This window comes from Mustela erminea, chromosome 13, assembly GCF_009829155.1.
Source record: "Mustela erminea isolate mMusErm1 chromosome 13, mMusErm1.Pri, whole genome shotgun sequence".
NCBI lineage: Eukaryota > Metazoa > Chordata > Mammalia > Carnivora > Mustelidae > Mustela > Mustela erminea.
The window spans coordinates 52,153,549-52,173,669 of NC_045626.1; the positions used below are offsets into that span (position 1 = coordinate 52,153,549).

General features: G+C 38.1%; 1 protein-coding gene across 4 annotated transcripts in view; it reads right to left on the reverse strand.

The window, feature by feature from the left end:
• The window catches only part of LPIN2 (lipin 2), an 82,909-nt gene that overhangs the window by 8,237 nt on the left and 54,551 nt on the right, over positions 1-20,121 (reverse strand). For all 4 annotated transcript variants that reach the window (XM_032311333.1, XM_032311334.1, XM_032311335.1 and 1 more), the window contains exons 4-13: positions 16,836-17,137; positions 13,343-13,450; positions 12,574-12,700; positions 11,360-11,705; positions 7,669-7,768; positions 4,631-4,818; positions 2,748-2,841; positions 2,339-2,408; positions 1,488-1,577; positions 652-734 (exon numbers count right to left, since the gene is read on the reverse strand). In XM_032311333.1, the coding sequence (XP_032167224.1) occupies positions 652-734; positions 1,488-1,577; positions 2,339-2,408; positions 2,748-2,841; positions 4,631-4,818; positions 7,669-7,768; positions 11,360-11,705; positions 12,574-12,700; positions 13,343-13,450; positions 16,836-17,137 (1,508 nt within the window). The remainder of the gene's footprint in view (positions 1-651; positions 735-1,487; positions 1,578-2,338; positions 2,409-2,747; positions 2,842-4,630; positions 4,819-7,668; positions 7,769-11,359; positions 11,706-12,573; positions 12,701-13,342; positions 13,451-16,835; positions 17,138-20,121) is intronic.

The following is a 20,121-nucleotide window of genomic DNA, read 5'->3' on the forward strand; positions in this document are numbered from 1 at the left end:
GGAAAGAATCTGTTTGGGGAAGTATAAGAACAGCGAGAATGAGAAGAGGGTAAGTTGTGGCATCTTTCAGGGCCAGCCAAACCAAATATCTAGAGGGTTGCTACTTCTAAGAAATGAAATGGACCCACACCAATTTTGGAATTTTTTTTTTTTTAAATTTAATTTTAAGTAATCTCTATACCCAAAGGTGGGGTAGGGGGGCTAGAACTCATGACCCGGAGATCAAGAGTTGCATGTTCTACCAACTGAGCTGGCCAGGTGCATCTTGAAATTCTTGGCATCTTCCTTTTGCACCAGATAGAAAGCCAGGGAGCAGGGACCAGAGACAGCACCTCTTAAGGCTCCTCAAGATCCCTTTCCCAGAGGCCTCCATTTCACAGGCATCTGATTCCACAGCTCCAGGAATGGAGCAAGACATTTAAAAAGCAGTACAGAGTATGTTTACTCCTCTGAGTTGATAACTTTTTTTTTAGAAAAGCAGAAGTTATTATCTGCTACCTGAGTGGCACCAATAAGCCACTTACTGTCATGACTGTCCATTAGAGAAAGACATTTCTGACTAAATATTAAACAAAACTGTCAAAATCAATTTGATTGTAATGGCTACATAGCCCAGGGGTTATGAGCCCAGAGGAAGGACAGAGCACCCACCTGCCACTGGCTGGCTCCTTTGTGCTCGATGCCAGTTCACTGGTTGGTGGCGCATCGGATTTCCCTTCCTTGGCCTCTGGCAGCTAAAACAAGATAATAATAGCAATGTGCAATTTTTCCCTCCCAGCGACTGACAGGTAAAAACTTATCAGCAGCACTCTCCAGGAATGAATAAAATGGTTTTCTGAATCCACAACTTAAAAATGCTTAAGAAACAGCCTTTTTCTACTTGTGCCAAAGGAAAGAAATCTGAGACCGAAGTCATATGCTGCTGTGCAAAAAAGCTGTTACTACAAAGCCACAAGTGTAAATTTCAAAAGGGCACTATTTCAAGTCACAGAATACAACTGGCCTATACTCATTATGTCTGTGCCAGGGACATGAACACTACAGAACAGAAGTTACTGATACGACTGCCACTGCCATCTCCTCCTTGGGAGGAGAACAAGCTCTTGCTTCTGTTTGGAAGGTAACGTAGTGAGCAGAGCGGAAAGAGCACAGGCTTTGGGGCTGGACTCATGGTCAAACCCTAGCTCCATCCCTCACCAGTTCTGTGCGCTTGGTCAAGTGATGTCACCTCTTTGCACCTGTTTCTTTACCTGTAAAGTGGGAGCTTAAACTTCTATACCATCAGGCTGCAGTGAAGGTGAAAGGCAAAATAAAGCACGTAGCATAGCATTTCCACATCTCACTGTTCAAAAATGGGGACTATTAATATTGTTAAGAGAATAGCCCAAATTCCCTTTCTTGTGTGTGGCAAAAAGGTTTTTTTGAATAAATCAAAGATTCACTTCTTTTTAGCCTGTGGAAAAAATTACCTCTTTCAGGTCAGTTACCTGTTTGGTCATGCTTTCTCTCTTACGCCAAAACCACCAGCGACCAGACTTCTTTGGCATCTTATCTTTGACCCAGGACTCGACCGTGGCCTGAAACAATCAACTTGGGTCAGTCTAGCCATCTGTCTGTCACGAAGACCCAACTACTTTCTACCATCAGCATGTGGGATGGTGCTTTATTATGGAATGTGAGCAACATTCTCCACACCTCCCCAAGTACTCTAGAGTCTGTAACACCAGTGAAAGGCAGATAGTTCTTTTTTGTGGTGGCACAGCTCTGTGGTGGTTCTGTGGTAGGAGGCTGGGTGGTCTGGTTATAGAGAAGCAGCTGCGGGGGGGCTGTCAGGCGGATGCTCTCATTTCTCTACCGTTGGATAACATGTTCTTTACGCATTTTGAGGACCAACTAAGCTGATACACAGATTTAGAACCTTCAGGTTCTACATAAAAGGCTTATTAGCCACAATTTGACCCAATCACACTGATGCCACACTTCTGGTGGCCACACCACCCTCTTCTTGCTGCTTCTTTCCATATTAATGAGGAGTTTTTTTTTCATTCATTCTGTAGTTAGCGAATAATTAATAAAATCTCCCAACTTTTATACCCAGTCAGAAACTAGTATAAATATCTAATAAAAATGACAAAGATATGGCAGCCCAGCAAATTTCCTAGATTTTGGGCACGAGATAATTTGGGTGGGCACACAGAACTCTTTGGATCTTCTCTAATATTAATTTTAAACAAAACTTTTACCATAGTACCCAGTTTAGAAATGTGCACATATTGATGTTTCTAAATATCATGCACTGTAGATACTTTCAAAAATGAAAAGAAATGGATCATCTCACCTTTGGCAGACTCTTCTGGAATACTTGCAAGCTAAGGATCATGGGAGCAGCCAAAGCCCAGTTATAATAACTGTGTGAAATAAAATTGTGCAAAACCATTACACAGAGAAGGGAAAGAGTGAGAGTACAGGAAGGGGACGAGAGGAAAGGAGAGAGAAAAGAGGAAAGGCATAAGACATAAAATTCCTTATTGTTTTCAGTGAGATGCACTTAAATATCTATGACAATAACATTTTGATGCTTCACTGAAAACTAAGGCTGAGGCTTCTCTTTCACTTTAAAATCACTGTCCACTAGTTCATTTATATGACATTTTATGACAAGAAAACTATAACAGTTAAAAAGAGCACTTTGAAAAAAACCAAACTCTGCAAGACTATTTAATAATTACAAAAGCAGGAGTATTTACCGGTTATAGATCCGTATTACAAGGTTAGGATTGTCTATAAGCCCAGGATTTTCTGCAAATTCATGATAAGTAATTATATGCTCCATGAATTTTTCTGCAATGTAAAATAGTAATGACCCTTTGTTAGAGATTACATAAATTCCTAAATGAGATTATCACAATACTCTACACTGAAGGAACTATAGCATAAAATGAGGGATAAAATGAGTCCTTTAAAAAAAAACCAAAAACTCTTTTACATTCGTCAAAAGCAAAATATCAGACACTTTTTTAATCCAGCGCAAGAAAGAACACTTCCTTTTTCTATCCTTCTCCTCTTCCACACTACTTGCTCAAAAACAAAAACAAAAAAACAAAAAAAACCCACAACAACAACCAAAAAACTCAGGAAGGATACACCAGAGACTTTTAGAAAAATGAATTACAGATGTGGCAAGAGAAAGGAAGACACAGATACACGTGTGTGCACACACACTCTAGAACTAATAAAAACTGCAGTTTCATTCTTAGTACAGACAACAAACTTTACTGGGAAGCAACTGTGAAACTAGGGAATATTCATGGGACTCTTACAGTATTAAGTGCATGTTACATTAAAAAAACAAAACATTTTACAATTGCTTGGAGGAAAAAAAACCTAAAAAACACACCAGAATTTGGTTTAGGGTCTGTCAAGGAATGAATCCCAAGTTCTTGATAAATAAATGAAGATTCTGCATGAATTTGTGTGCTCTGTTCCTAAACCCACACTCTAGTAGATATAAGCTAACAGAGAATTTCTCACCAGGATTGTTCTTCCTGGTGATGTGTATATTAATTACCTTTACTTGCCATTTCTGCCTCCTCCAATAACAAATTCTACCTAAGTTACCCAGATTTTTTAAAAATGTAAATTCTATAGTCTGTATAACTGTGTATTTTCCATTCTACCCCCTACCTATAATTTTTAAAGTGAAGGCTTATAGGGACTAAGAATTACTGGCCATAACGGACTCTTAATTTCTTGCAAATAATAAAACAAACAAGAGTTAAGAGATGGAGAAGAAAGAGGCATAATAAGCACCCTGTGACCTTCAAAAAGAAAAAGATTCAGCAAAGCATAACTGTAATGCTCAGGGTACCCAGTTTCCCAAACACAGGACTTCAGGTGCTCCGAGGGGCAGAGAAGACAAAAATCATACTACTAGTCCTGGAAGGAAAATCTTTCCTTAGAGGAAAATCAATCAGGGGCCACGAGCCAAACTGAGAAAATATGAAGAATTTAGGTTACAAAGGAAGGTAAAGCCAGAGAGGCCAAAGAACTTGGGAAAGACACACACAACTGCTTGACCTACCCCGAGTCACCTGAATTGGCTCTGCTAAAGATTCTTCCTTTCTCTGGAGTAAATGTACTTTCCAGGGCCAAGTCTCAAGACTAAGATAGAAAATAACCCCTTCTACTTTTTATTGGAAAGACTATTTCCTCAACAGACAATTAATTTTCCACAACTTCAGGCCCTACTCTCATGTCTCAAGTCTAGCGATTTCCAGGGCAGCTGGGCCCCGGTCCACACACATTTCAACTTCACAGATGAGAAAATGGACACAGCCTGAGATGACCCTTGCCGCTTCGTAGAGAGGGCAGTCTGAGAATTCTCCCTCTTCAAGTGAAATGAGCACCTGCCAAGGTACTGTCAACTCACCCAAGCCATTTATTTTTAAGGTCAACCCATACGAGGTACCTTAAAGGAGGGGCTGAAGATATGACAATAAAGGGAGATACTTGTTACTTGCACGAGGTCATTAAAGAATTTAATATCCTGAGTGGCTAACCAGCAGGTTTCTATCATGTGATGACCAGGCTGCTTTCTCCAGTGAAGACAAGGCATAACTGCTTGACATACCTTTGGAAATCTCTCCGTTCTCACTGAGACCCCCACAAAGAGAGAGGGTGACATCAGGCAAGTCCATGGCAGAATCAGAGAGGCACTCGGTGCCGCTATCTGCAGCCGCACTTCCCACAGACTGTGGGGACTGGGAGCCGGAGAGCGTGTCAGACTCAGGCCACTGCCGGGAGCCAGGGTCCGATTCACTGTGGGCAGCAGATGGGGAGAAAAGGATCTGCCTTATTGCAACTTCTTATATTCCTAGCTTACTACATGGTTTTCTGGGGGCCTGAACCAAGTAATTTATCCCATTAAAAAAGGAACAGACTGACCTCTGGACAAAGCTTTTCTTAGGTAGAGTTTAGGATCATATCATAAATGACATTTAAAAATAACCTAATCGCACTGCTGAGGAATTAACAGTGAATACAGTAAATAGGTCACAAAAATCACTACAGTCACTCCCAGTAAGACAAACTTTTCAACTACAGGCTTTCTGATTTTAATTAAAGGAGTAAAAGAGTTATAACCATTTATTTACATTTCCATGATGAAAATGACAGTGTAATTAAGAAAAATCTGATGTTTGGAAACCTTTGATCCTAACTTCCTAGAAAAAGTGGTGGTACTATACACATCCTGTAGAAAATTACTATAGTTCAGAGCTGTCTAGGTTTTTCTAAATTCATCTGTTACTTCGCAAAACAAAGAAATTAAGCAAGAGAAAATTCTCAAGAGCGTAGACCCACCCTGAAACAAAGATTTTGAGAAATAAACTATAAACTATTCTTACACTAGAGAGGTTCAGGACTAAAGGTGAAGTTAATTCATTTTTCTAGATGGTAAAGGCATGGAAGCCAGGTTTTAGAAGATGATCCTGAGGGAAACTTTGTAATGAGGTATAAATCTGAATGAAAAGGATAAGGAAATGGTACCTTAAGTTTCTTATGCATGAATGCTTACTTTGAATGGACATTTAATGTCACACTGAAAAGCTGTTCTAAAAGTCTCAAATTATTTTATTTTATTCAAAAAGCCAATATACTTAATATATGTGATCCAATGAAGCTTTATGATCTAAAAAAAAAACCCTCAAATTTGAGTAGTAGCTGGCAGCAAAGTATGGATAGGCCATAAATAGAAAGCAGTTTCCAAAGCTATTATGTTTTACATATGAACCAACAACCCAGATTCAGGTTTCTGGAAATTTTCTTTCTTAATAGCAATGCATACCCAGTCTACAATATTGAGATTAGTTAGATCAACAGAATGTTCTTCTCATTGGAAATGGTGAAAAAGTCAAAGCTGATGTAAAGCAGCAAAACCTAGTATGCTGGCATCAGAGAGCGAGGCTGACCCCTGGGTAAAAAACAAATAGGGCCCTGCTTTCTCCTGGGCCCATGGCTAGGTCCCCTTATAGTCAGATGTGGCCAAGTGACCATATGACCAAGTTTTAAGATGTGGACAGAAGGGGTGTGCTGTGCTCCTCCCAAGCCTGGCTCCTGAAAACTCCCCTGTGTGAGTCTTTCTCTTTTCCCTGTGGAGGCCCTAAGGGAATGGTGGAGCCTCAAGATGGAAGAAAAGCTGTGTCCTGAATCCCTGGGAGTAAGGCGCCTGGCACCAAACATCAGCACTGGAATACATGAGCAAGAAAAAAACTTCTATTGTGGTAAGCCACTGAGGTCCAGTGTTTTATCAGAGCAGCTGGTGTTATCCTAACCAATGTAACCCTCTAAATACATGGAGGATGCCATCTAACTCAACATGTTGCCAAATCTACAAGAGCAGTGTGACTTACATTAATGTTTAGCTATAATTACAAATACTGGATACTTAATCAAGAGGACATGGATCATGACAATTAACAAAACAAATGGGGATAAGTATTTATGAAATGTCTCAGAAATAGGCTAACTTGGTGAATGGGCAATGACCTCAGGCAGTTAAATTATAATACAGCATAGTAAGGTTTCATTGCATTTCACTCTCATTTTTTAATCAATCAGTTTCTCCCCATTTTTTAAAAGGGAAACTAAAAATATCAATCCTTGGAATATCAATAAATAAGGACTGTGAAATCTGAAAGAAAGTGGTAATTCTAAGCTTACATTTTAACTTTCCTATTAAAACAACATGGAGCACTTCTAGTTCTTTCACCTTAAAAAACCCAACTACTACTTCACGCGAAGAACATATTTTAAGACAAATTTAGGGCAGAGAACTAGAAAAGAATTTTAAGGACTTTCCAAAAATATCTATAAAAAAATTTAAACATATCAACCCCATCTTTCCATTTTAAATAAAAACTTAAAATGTTTTTCAATAATTTATTTCTAAGTACTTAATTATGTGTACCTATAACTCAGTATTTTCAAACCATACCTTCCATGAGAAAAAGTAAATTGATTTTTGTAATCAGAGTCTTATAATGGAATTTCCCTACAGATAGAAATGAACTTAGGAGAACAGTACAATACACTGTATCTGAGGTTTTAAAGGTATTCAAAGTAGAAAACTGTGAGGTGGGTGGTGACAAATGGTGAGAGCTCTAGGGAAAATGTGGGGCTCACACCAGCTGGAATGGTGTCTCACTGGGCCCAGCCAAAGTTCACCTGGGAACTCAGACTCACTGAAGGAGTGAAGGCATTCTTTGTAAAATGTGTTTGAATAAAGATATATTACCTTTAAAACATAATAAATGGAATATGCTGATGAACTTTTATTGTATTAATGACTGTAAGATTTGCTAATGTGAAGTCATAACCATTGGTAAATCGTTACATAGGTTTAACCAGTATACCTCTTCTTGTTATACTGAAAATTTCTTTATAAGTAGGTAATAGGTAAAATATAATAGGTAAAGAGATAAATTATTAGTTTCAAATCACTATAGTCCAAACAACACACAATTTCTGAATTTCCCAAAATCTGAAGCAATCATCCAACTTAGCTAAAGATCACCATAACCTTGCTCCATTTTCACAGAATGTTTTGATTTAGAAATAGCCACTGTATTTCACAGCTAGTCACCCTTAAATATCTAAAAAATACACTACCTCTTAGGGAAATAGAGGGCTGCAACTTCAGGTTCTAAAGCCTTTAAGTCATCCAGGTAAATATCATCAGGTCCCTGGTGCTGGCTTCTCTTGTGGACACCTATTTTTATAAGAAAAATGCATCAAAAGTAAGAACTTAAGCTACTCTTCATTTACAACTCTTTAAGAAAACAACGGTTTTTACAAACAATTAAGACCAACTATGACTCAAACTGTATTTTATTTTTAAAGATTTTCTTTGACAGAGAGAATGAGCAAGAGAAAGGGAGCAGGAGAAGAAGGAGGAGAAGCAGACTCCCTTGCTCAGCAAGGAGCCTGATGCGAGGCTCAATCCCAGGACTCCAGGACCATGACCAGAGCAGAAGGCAGATACCTAACTGACTGAGCCACGCAGGTGTCTCAACTGCATTTTATTTTTATTTATTTATTTATTTATTACTATTTTTTTAAATTAAATTAAATTTTATTTTAATTTTTTTTAATTTTTTATTTTTTATAAACATATATTTTTATCCCCAGGGGTACAGGTCTGTGAATCACCAGGTTTACACACTTCACAGCACTCACCAAAGCACATACCCTCCCCAATGTCCATAATCCCACCCCCTTCTCCCAACCCCCCTCCCCCCAGCAACCCTCAGTTTGTTTTGTGAGATTAAGAGTCACTTATGGTTTGTCTCCCTCCCAATTCCATCTTGTTTCATTGATTCTTCTTCTACCCACTTAATTTTTAAAGGTTTCAATTAACCTTTCCGCTGTGTTGGTTCTCAGGCATCCATGCCAATGAAAGAGAAATTCGGTGTTATACACATTAACAGTTGTACAATAAACACAAGCTAACTTCTTTCATATGCTTTTAGATGAATAATCTTAGCCCCTGAATCATTTAGATTTCATGATAAAGTCTTCTTAGAATATGAATAGGCATGACCAAATCTGATGAAATCACTGGCACTGAGAAAGAGGTCATTATTTTAAAACTGTGAGGGAAGGTTTGCTATAAACAGGGGAGTCATAAGGTGCCAAAGTATCACCAAGCATTACCTTCTGATTGCAAAAGGACAAAAATCCTTTACAATGGATAAATCTGGCAGACAACACCTTAAACAAGTGGTCATATAAATATATATGTAACATAAATATATAAATATTAAAAAATTTTAAAAGCTAGGGGGAGAAAAAATGAGATACTAGGTAAAGTACTCAATATATCCTAATGGTAATCTTCAACTCAAAAAATAAACAATGTTGAACCCAAATCTAATTAAGCCTCTAGACCTGTACTGCCCACTCACTATAACAAATCACCACTGTCCTAGTCTAAGACAGCTGTGTAAAATGTGGTAAAAAGTGTAAAACACACCAGATTTCTAAGACTTACTATAAAAAATGTAAAATATCTCAATTTTTATATTGATTACATGTTAAAATTATAGTTTGGACTTACTAGCTCAGAATATATTAATTAATTTCACCTAAACTTAATTTCACTTTTTTTTTTTAATGCAAGAAAATTTAAAATAGCATATATAGCTCACTTTGCATTTCTATTGGGCAGTGTTGTTCTAGAGCCAACTTCCAGTTTAAAGAAATATGGGGATGTCACCTTGGGAAAAAACTATCAGATACATCCAGAATGTGAGAAAGCATAGAAAAGGATTGGATGGGCTCTTGAAAAGATCAGTATCACCGGTGCAGAGGGGGAAAGAGGTGCAGTGGTGTACGTATAGGAGTGAGGGAGTATGTGTGTGGGCAGGGCTATTCTAAATAAAAAAAGGCTAAACACAAGAACCACATGCAACATGTGAACTTTGATGAGATCTTGGTTTGGAAAAAAAAAAAAAAACAGCTAAAAAGGTTTCCTTGGAACATTTGGGGAAATATGAACACATGACAATGGTCCTGTGGTTATGCAGTGTTCTTATTCTTTGAAGGTATATCCTACAGTGTTTAAAGGCGAAATGTCACAATGCTTGCAAGTTTTTCAAATGGTTTGAAACAATAAAAAAACTGAGTGGAGAAAGAGAGGAAGAAAGCAAGTATGTATAAAACTTTCTGATAACAAGCTGTGGGGAGGGGCGCTGGGGTGGCTCAGGAGGTCTCTCTGCCTTTGGCTCAGGTCATGATCTCAGGGTCCTGGGATCCAGCCCTGCATGGGAACTCTTGCTCAGAGTTCCCATGCAGGAACTCTGCCTGCTTCTCTGCCTACTTGTGATCTGTCAAATAAATAAATAAAATCTTTAAAAAAAAAATTTTAAAAGCTAGGAGGAGAAAAAATGAGGCCAAATGAATGGTAGAAACCACTTGGTGTTCCTATCTGTTAGTTCCACACAATGTGCTAAGAATAGGGGTCATTATTTCCCCCTAGGGGTCACCATGTGGTAGGAATGGGGGTCATTATTTTCAGACCAAAACAAAACATCCACCCTGAAAACTGGATTTTCCTCCTTACCAGTTCTTAGAGTAGAACATATGATTATGGGCCTTTGGTTGCTGAGCTATGAAAGAGCAGGTACCAAGTTAAGCTGGATCATCAGCTGGATGATCACATTTGGCCATAAATACCCTTGCCAAATTATTTTAAATGTTTTTTTTTTAAATTTAAATTCAATTTAATTAACATACAGTGCATTTATTAGTTTCACAGGTAGAATTTAATGATTCACCAATTGCATAAAATACTCAGTGCTCATTCCATCAAGTGTTCTCCTTAATGCCGATCACCCAGTTACCCGATTACCCCCCACCCCAAATCCCCTCCAGTAACACTGTTTCCTATAGTTAAGAGCCTCTTATGGTTTGTCTCCCTCTCTGTTTCATACTTTTTCCTTCCCTTCCCCTACGTTCATCTGTTTCTTAAATTCCACATACAAATGAAATCATACATTTGTCTTTCTCTTAACTAAGTTATTTCCAAGTGACTCTGAAGGTCCACACCTGTAGTCATTATTAGGTCAATTTGTGATGATTTAACCTTGAGTGTATTTTTGATTTTTAGGTAAGGTTTTATTTCCCTAAAAAATAGGGCTCAAGGCCAGTGTCCAGAGAGTATGTTCTGGCTCTTACTGAACTAAAAACTGTCAATGGACAACTTTGTATTTTTAAATAGTAAGAATGTTCTGACTTATTAAACCTGTATTCCAAAAGTGAGAAAGAGCTATTGAGCCAAGAGTCAGACGCAATCTTTTATGTTTCAGAGGGCAATTATCAATGAAAGAAGAGAAAACATACTAAAATTAAGCATACATTTATATATTTCCCATGTTACTGGAAAAAACATCTAACCTTAGAGATGTTTCAGGTGAAAACATTTTTCTCTCATCCAATTTTTTTCTTTTTGAACATATAATCTTTGGGGGATTCCACTTCACTTTATTGGCATACTGTGTCAATAAAATGGTTAATTTTATGGACTAACTGATTTGAACATGCTCATTTTTTTTCAATAAATGCCTCCCAAGGGTATACTGAGTGGGAGCAGTTGGGAGGGAGCAGGGAAAAAGTGAGAGTCTTGCTCTAGTGGAATCTGTAGTGCAGTGGGGAAGCCCCATTTAACAAGCAATGCTCACAGTATGTGCTAGGTCTGGTCAGGGGAGTATAAATACAAAGTTTGCCATCATGTATCATTTGAAATACAGAAATAACTTATCTAAATTTACAGTACCTGATGCCAAATCAAACAAATGATTACCTTTCTTCTTTGATGGTGAGTCTACTTTCACTGCAGGTTTTGATTCCGAGGGGGCCTCCACCAATGATGGGTTAGGAAGGTGGTCTGCATCTAACATAGATGAAATCTGAGGCTGCTCCAGGGGAGGTTCAAGAAGTTCTGCAGCGGAAGTCGCACTGCTTATCTGCTTACACAGGGCTCTGGGTTTGGGTTTCACTATGGTACAGACCGTTTCTCCCATGGAAGCATCTTTCTCAACTTCACTTATGAGGTTGTCCTCACTGGGAATTACCCGAAAATGGGTATTTTCTGATGGTGTAATTGTAGCTGTCCTAGGATGATGGTCAGATCTCTCTCTTTTGCTGACCTAAAAAAAAGTTTAATTGTTTAAAAGTTAAACCACCTTCAAAGGTGTTTGTTAAAATCTATTTCTTAAGCTGGATGCAAGTAATTGAATGCATTTTATTTGTAACAACACATTTAGTTACCACATGATTTTGAATGTGTGAGGTATTTCATAATTAAGAAGTGGGAAAAACTAATAACTACATTTTGTTTAGTATCATGATATCTACAAAAGAGTTCTATTTCAAACTGCTATACTATGAAGAGTTAATCACCAAAGAAGACTAAGGAAATAGGACAAGTTTTATATGCTAAGAGGAAGAATATTCATTTTCAAGGAGAAAAACTTGTGTGCTATGTGAAAATTTAGCCCTGCTTGGGTTATACCTCAAGGCTCTGTTAACAGTGTAAAGTGGGTAGTCAAATCTCAATGCAAATCACACATAGAAGCAAAATGTGTATTAAAAAAAACTTAGAGGGTCTAAATATTTTCTCTCAAGTAATGTATCTTTCCAATTCTTTCATTATGATCTGTGAAGAAGTGAAAAAAAAAAGTGAAAAAGCTTTCATACAGTTCATTTCTTACTTAAAATTTAAGTGTGGAAATTCTAATTTCCTTTCGGTACCTTTTAAATGTTTCTTATTAAAATGTTAACTAACAATCAACATTATTTACTAAATAGAACACACGAAATAATGCTGGATTCCTTCTGTTGCAGTTATGAAAAATGTTAACTTTGGATTTCCTCATCTGACCACATGAGGGCACTACCATCATTTATATTCAGGGGCACTAGCTCAGAAATCACCCCTCCCCACTTTACCCAATGACAGAGACACCTCATAGGTTTTCAACTAGACATACTCCACAGGCAAGAAAACATTAGTACCTTGGTAGACTCTGGGAACCCACCCCACGTCCACTCCATGTGGGACTCAGATCTGAGCAGACTCTCAGCAGGTTTCACCTCCAGCTCTGAATCACTCTTAGGACACACTGCTCCTGGGGAATAGGGACTGTAAACACAAGACAGAGAAATGTGATGCCTTTTAACTCCGCAAACTTCAGTCTTGCTGAGCTCAACAAATTAAAAGAAATATAAGTCTGAACATATCAACTTTATCCTGCCAATATAAAGACTCTACTGAAGGGAATATCAATTACATCTTCCATTTGAGTTCTTTAATAATAGTAAAACACCAACCAGTATCTATTGAGGACTTGCTGGGTTCTCTGCAAACGCTTTATACGCATTATCCCACTGATTCCCACAAGAAATCAATGAGAAAGGTAATTTTACAAGAGATGAACTGCACAGAGACATGGGTTAAATTAACATAATACATAAGAGAAAGTGGATTTGAACAAAAAACAAAGTGTGACTGCATGTTTCTTCACATTATCCACAGTTACTGTTAATAGTTGACACTTTAAGATTAGAATTTAAGAATTGTAGAGGGCCAAATTCTAAGCTGATTATGCAGATCTATACTAACCAACGCTGTGAGCATAAGTCAGATCAAGTTTAGGAACAAAATAATTAGTAAGAGGAAAGGTACATATTCATGTCACAAGTACATATTCATTCAGTTCTCCTACATGAGAGAAATATTATTACTGTCATATGACAGGAACTGAGAAATCTTGAAAATACTTACTTGTCTAAAGGGGACCAGTCTCCATCAGATAAGGGGTAGTGATCCCCAGAATGGAAGAGCAAAGGTTCCTTATATTCATCTTCCTTTAAGGAAGCATTTGAAGATCCTCTGTGAAAGGCAAAAAACAAAGTCATGAACAATTACATTATTATGTCAGCTTAAAAATATCCCCAAATCTACTGACACATGTTTAGATGATACAAATGAAGAAGGAAGGCCAAGTGATTAATAACTAAAAGGAAAATAGGAAAGAGAAGGGGGATTCACTCATGCCATCTACCATACACTACTGCAATCACTACTGAAGTATGGGATAAACGGGAAGAACCGAAAAGAAGATGTGAATCAAAATTCCTTTTTACAGCTCTTCAAGGTAATTCATTCAAAGGCCAGAAGAGGAAAACTAAGGCTTTATGTATATTTCATTCAATCCTTATCTGATCAAGGATCCAGAGAAGTTTAATAAATCAAAGAACTAGTAAGTGGCTGAATTCAAAACAAGTAAGCCCTTGTTCTTTCACTATACTCTCCTGTATATTACAACAAATACAAGACTATGAGTTGAAAACGAGCTATAGTGCTTGTCAAAAATATCCTAAAAACTCTTAAAAACACACAGAACTTATTTTTCTTTTTGTTTGGGCCAAGAATTACCTAAGAATGATACAATGATGATATAATGATGATACAAAAGCATGATAAATGCTTTTTAGATTCATGGAGACCTCAGACCTATAGGAGGATGAACTAATGCTAATAAGGTTTTAATTAATTTACCCTTTGGTTTTCTTGAATTTGCATAGTTAATATAACTAACTTGCCATATAACCTTGAAAACATCCCTCAGAAGCACTGTGGGCCCCAGCTGTTCATCTTTAGTTGGAAATTTACCACTTGTCCCATTTCAGAATGTTATTTATCAAAATAAAATAAAAACCAATTTTAGGGGACGCCTGGGTGTCAGTTGGTTAAGCATCTGCCTTCAGCTCAGGTCATGATTTCAGGATTCTGGGACTGAACCCCAAGTTGGAGTCAAAGTGGGGCTCCCTGCTCAGAGGGGAGTCTGCTTCTCCCTAAATCCCTCCACACCCCTCCCCCTGAGCTTGTGCTTGCATGTGCACGTTCTCTCTCAAATAAATAAAATCTTTAAGAAAAATAAAATAACTTTAGGTATTTCCCTGGACACAGAACTTCTTTCCTAAGTGTAGGGGCCTGAGGAGGATAAAATATCTGAAAGCTGCAAACTTTCTAACCCCACCTAATTCCTACCTTGCACAATGCAAAAGCAGTTGACTTTCTATTCTTTTTCTGATTCTTCGACCTGCTGTTAATACTTTTGACCCTCAATCTCTTCCCCCCAATTATTTTAGAATCTAGATGCTGAGCTGGAAGGGGCCTTACCAACCATGTAGTTCAATTCTCTTATTTCACAGATTAAGAAACAGGCCCAGGAGAGCCTGGGTGGGTCAGTCGGTTAAAGGTCTGACTCTTGATTTTGGCTCAGGTCATAATCTCAGGATCCTGAGATAGAGCCCTGTGCTAGGCTCCGTGCTCAGCGGGGAGTCTGCTTCCCTCCCTCCCTCCCTCTCCCTGCTCACTCTCCCAAATAATAAATAAATCTTAAAAAAGAATTAAAAAAGAAACAAAGCCCCAGACAAGAGTGATCAAGTAGCTGTTGTTCCACAATCAAAAACAGAACAGGCCTAGTCTTCTACCTTTCAGCTCAGCATTTATTTCCGTATACATCTGACCTGAATTCCCATGACTGTCACATTTTGTCCTTTTTTTAAAGTCCTAATTTTCTGTTGGCTACATAATGAAGCAGATCTCGTTTTAGGGAAATTTTAGGAAAGAGTTCCTCCAAGTGGTAGTATCTATGATCCATGGTAATCTAAAGAAAAAACAAGCCACCAAACTCCTAAAAATTATTACAACACCCTAATTTACATGCATTCTGACAAGCCTACTCTCCATGCAAGTAAGATTCTGGCTTAGAGAGAGAGTGGACAATCTAACTGCCAACCAAATCAGGACTCTGATAGATTTGGCTGATGCAGCCTTTTGCACGATCTGGAAAAGTGAGGCATGTGCCAGTATTTTTGTAATACATTCATTTACAAATGCTTGTGTACAAAATCTTTAGAATAACGATTCTTGTGCATTTAGTAGGCAACTCTGCGTATGTTTTAGAAATATTTTAACTTCCTAAATTGAAGTTGCAGATTGTTTAAGAATTCTAAGTTTTGGGGTGCCCAGGTGGCTCACCTAGTTAAGCTTCTGACTCTTGGTTTTGGCTTCGGTCATGATCTCATGATTATGGGATCAAACCCCATTATTGGGCTCAGTGCAGAGTCTGCTTCAGATCCTTTCAACCTCTCACTTGAGCTCTCTCTCTCTCAAATAAATAAAATCTTAAAAAAAAAAAAGAATTCTAAGCTTTGCTCAATTATGTTATAATAAAAGACACACATCAATGAACTTTGGTGGCAAAAGTATTACTTCAGTGTCCTTTCTGGTGGATCTTGGAAGAACTGTAGGCAGAACTTTAGGGTCACTTGTGGGCAGCAACTTCTTGTCCAATGCTCATCAATAAAGTAAACCACCCTGCTGATACACACATGGTCCTCTTCTAGAGCCAGAGCAACCACTGAGTGGAAAAGATCTAAGGTAACCTTTTAAAAATCAAAATCTTGAACAAAAAAATACATGTTCTACCCCCAACTGTTACCTTTTAAACCCTAGGCACTGTTGACTTGACAACTGGCATATATATATATATTTTAAAGATCTTATTTATTCATTTGACAGACAGAAATCACAAGTATGCAGAGAGGCAGGCAGAGACAGAGAGGAGGAAACAGGCTCCCCGCTGAGCAGAGAGCCTGACGCGGGGCTCGATCTCAGGACCCTGAGATCATGACCTGAGCCGAAAGCAGAGGCTTTAACCCACTGAGCCACCCAGGCGCCCCAACAACTGGCATATATTTTAAGCTCTTCTACTGAGCTGGTAAGGAAGAAGTAATCAAGATTTCTCACTTTAAAAAAAGCCAAAATGACAAAAATCCTCCTTTCCTCTTCAACTTACTAGGAATGTTTTGATGATAAACTCTAAACAACAACTCTCAACTTCTCAGAAACAGATGAGATACCAAGATGCCGAGTAAGGATATACACCCAAGGATGCCCAAGGGCCAAGTCACTAATTCAGATCTTGTGACTTACAATTCATTTGGGTTTTTGGAAACCTACCAGATGGAAAAGACACACACTCCTAGTCTGCTTCAAGCGATATTTTAATACCACAGCAGGATGTCTGATGGCAAATTTTATAGAACAGCAGAAAGGAAAAAAAATGCCTCTTCCACTGATTCCACAGGAAAAACAAGTCTAAACCTCACACTGTAGCTCCATGGAAGAAACAACAGCAACCAGCTGGACCTGAGCTCTTTCCACAGCATGTGCACATGACCAGCACCTGCAGGGAGAGCCCTACCTTGCTGACTGGACCCCCTTGTCGTCATCAGAGCTCATTTCCACATCCACGGTATCCTCTGCGGCAGCGGAAGCAGTCTGGTCTTCCTTCTTACTGTCCTGTTTGCATTTCTTTCTCCTTCGTTTTTTCTTTTTCACAGAACTTGAAGTGAAAACCGTTTCTGTTTCCAAGATGTGTGAGATGTCTGAACTCTGAGATGATCTTTCATTTCCACCAGATTTCTCCAAAGGGGCATCAATATCTTTAAAGAACTGGTCTTCAGTAGGAATTGGTGAGGTGGCAAGGTAAGCAGGGAGCTTTTCCTTAAAAAGAACATGAAGAAAGAAAAATTGTCCATGACAAAGTGGACAGTGAATCAAAAACAGTAACAAACTCTTTGTGTATCTAAATTCACAGTAGTGGAAAGAATACACAATCCCCAAGTAAGACTGTCACACTGAATGAAGTCACTGCCCACTCTACTCTGAAAGATCTTTACCCTAGCACAAATAGTTCATTTTGTCTGTGTAACTGAATGAATTTGAAGGAACTGATATACTAAATTAGCACAAAGCCATGAAAACTAAAGTTAAAGCACAGCCAATTAAATTCTCTGCAACGGGAAGTTCAAAGTAATGGCAGCATTCCAAGGAGACAGTACAAGGCACTTTGTCAAGAACTTACAAAGTACGGTAACAGGATAAAGCAGAAGGCAGGGATCAGGAATACCCCATCAGATGGTGGCAGCAGGACAGATAAGTGAAGTGAGGATCTATAGTAAAATTAGTGTTTGCTAAATTAAATGAGGGTGTAAAAAGGTGGTTAAGATAGACAATACCCTGTTAACAAATGAAATTAGCAGATTTTAAAATTGTAATGTATTCAAGATAGCCTTTCAGGTATTCAAAAGAAGAAAATAAGGCCCAATAGTCAGAAATAATTAAACTTGTGGGGGCCTGGGTGACTCAGTTAAGCATCCCCTTCTTGATTTCAGCTGAGGTCATGATCTCAGGGTCCTAGGATTGAAAACTCTGTTGCACTCCATTCTGAGTGGGGAGTCTGCTTGAGATTTTCTTTCCCTCTTCTTCTGTTCTGCTGACCCTACTTGCGCATGTGCTCTCTAAAATAATTTTTGAAAGTAAATAAAGAATTCAACTTATAATTTAATTTCAAATAAATGATATTAAATGGTCTGCTGTTCAGAAAATTAACTTCTTAGTCACTGACTTCACCCCTTTGTTTCATGGGGGAAATAGAAGGTATGTAATAGAGGTATAAATTAACCTCAAATAACATAGAATACTCAAATTTTTAAATAATAGTCCTGAAAAATGAATGAATTTCCATAATTGTTCTAAATCAAGCTTTTGAATTTAGCTTTGGTAGACATATTACCCCAAAGCCAATATTTTGTTTATCCAAGCAAAATGTGTGTTCACCAGCAACACACACTTACAGAGGAACTGTGATAACAGGATATTATTCTGCATGCCCCCAGGGCACTCAAGTGACAGGCTGTGGCCTCCAACTTCCAGGGCCTTTTAATTCAATGGTCCTTGTTATAAATAAGTTCACTAGTACTTCTTTAAAAGCCGTTTCGTCTCTGGTGGCATTTCCTAGTTCTGTTATAGCACTGTTTGCAGTTTATGGAGCAGGGGTGGGGGGCAGGGTGCGGGGGATGAAACAACTTAAATCTCTGTCAGAACAAGAATGGTTAAACTGTGGTGCGTCCAACTGTGGATGACTGGGCAACTATTAAAAGGAGGGACAGATCTAGAAGAACTAACAATATATAGTTTAAAACGCTTGAAAAGGATCTAACAATATATAGTTTAGATGAACAAAGTTTAAGAGAAACAAAAATGTAAACAAATGGAAGAGAGATGGGTTTTGGTAACATTTATTCCCTTTAAAACTGTAAAGTCCTGGAGAGTGGGGGCACGTTATATTCACAGTATGTGACACTGAGTAGTAATTCCAATGCTGTTGGATGAATCAACTTCTTTTGCTTTAATTTTAAAGATTTATTCTATTATTATTATGTTTTATTTTTGACAGAGACACAACAACAGAGGGAACACAAGCAGGGGGAGTGGGAGAGGCAGAAGCAGCCTTCCCGCTGAGCAGGGAGCCCTGACACAGGGCTCCATCCCAGGACCATGACCTGAGCAGAAGCCAGACGCCTAACAACTGAGCCACCCAGGCATCCTCTCAACCTTATTTTTTTTTTTTTAAAAAAGAGGACACTATTCTAAAAAAAATCTAAACAATTTGATGACACATGGCATAGGAAAAAAAGGGTAGCAACTTGACACTCTGCAAGTTAACCTTGCTAAGCACTGTTATAAATGGAATCATCAGAGCTGACCACAAGAACCAGGTAACAAACTCTCAGTAACCCAGTCCTTTCACTTGTTGATTGATACAAAACCTAATCCATCACTCTTCTGAAACACACATGATTTTAAGGAACACATAAAAAATATTTTATTCATGTGATAACTCATTTATTGTTTCCTTCTCCTTTTTGCTTCAGTCTCTGATGAGGAAAAATTTTGTTTGCACCAAGTAAACATGAATGAGGTAATAGTAAAACAAGTAATTAAGGTACTAGAAAAAATACTGGTCTGGAAAGGTTCCCTTTTATAATCATGCTTTGTAATGCTGTTTTACATACTGGTATCTAAATTGTTGGCTTCTCTCTAAAAATGATGAATAATCTCATTCGGCTATTATTTTTTTAGTGATGTTTTTCTTCGTCAATTTACGACATCCAACATGAAGTTCATCTTCAAAACCCCCCAAAGTAGTCCTGTATCTTTAGTAACTTGAAGGTTATCATTTTCGCTGAGATTTTATTCTTTATGGTAAAAGCTGTAATGAAGCCTCGTCTAAGATCTACAATAACTCCATCAAGAACAGCTTACAATCATTCACATCAGTAGATACGTGGGGTGCAGTTGGGGGAGAGAACAAACTATCTTACTGAAAGAAGCCAAACATGCAATAATCATTTAAAAAGATACAGGATAATTAATTTAAATTTCTTTTCAAGACTATTCAAGGTTAGAGATCCAACAACCCTAACCAAAATGGTAAATACATTTTCCAAGTTTAAAGGTCACACTTGTACGAAACACAGCCTACAGAGATATGCCTTCAATATTTAGGTAGAATTGAATGTATTCAAGTTAAGGTGTAAATGCTACCAGATACTAAATAAGAAAGCTCATTAATGACAGAAAAAGAGCAAGTGCAAAGGTGTTCTGCACGTTCTCTGTACCCTGACACTTGGTGGGGAGAAAAG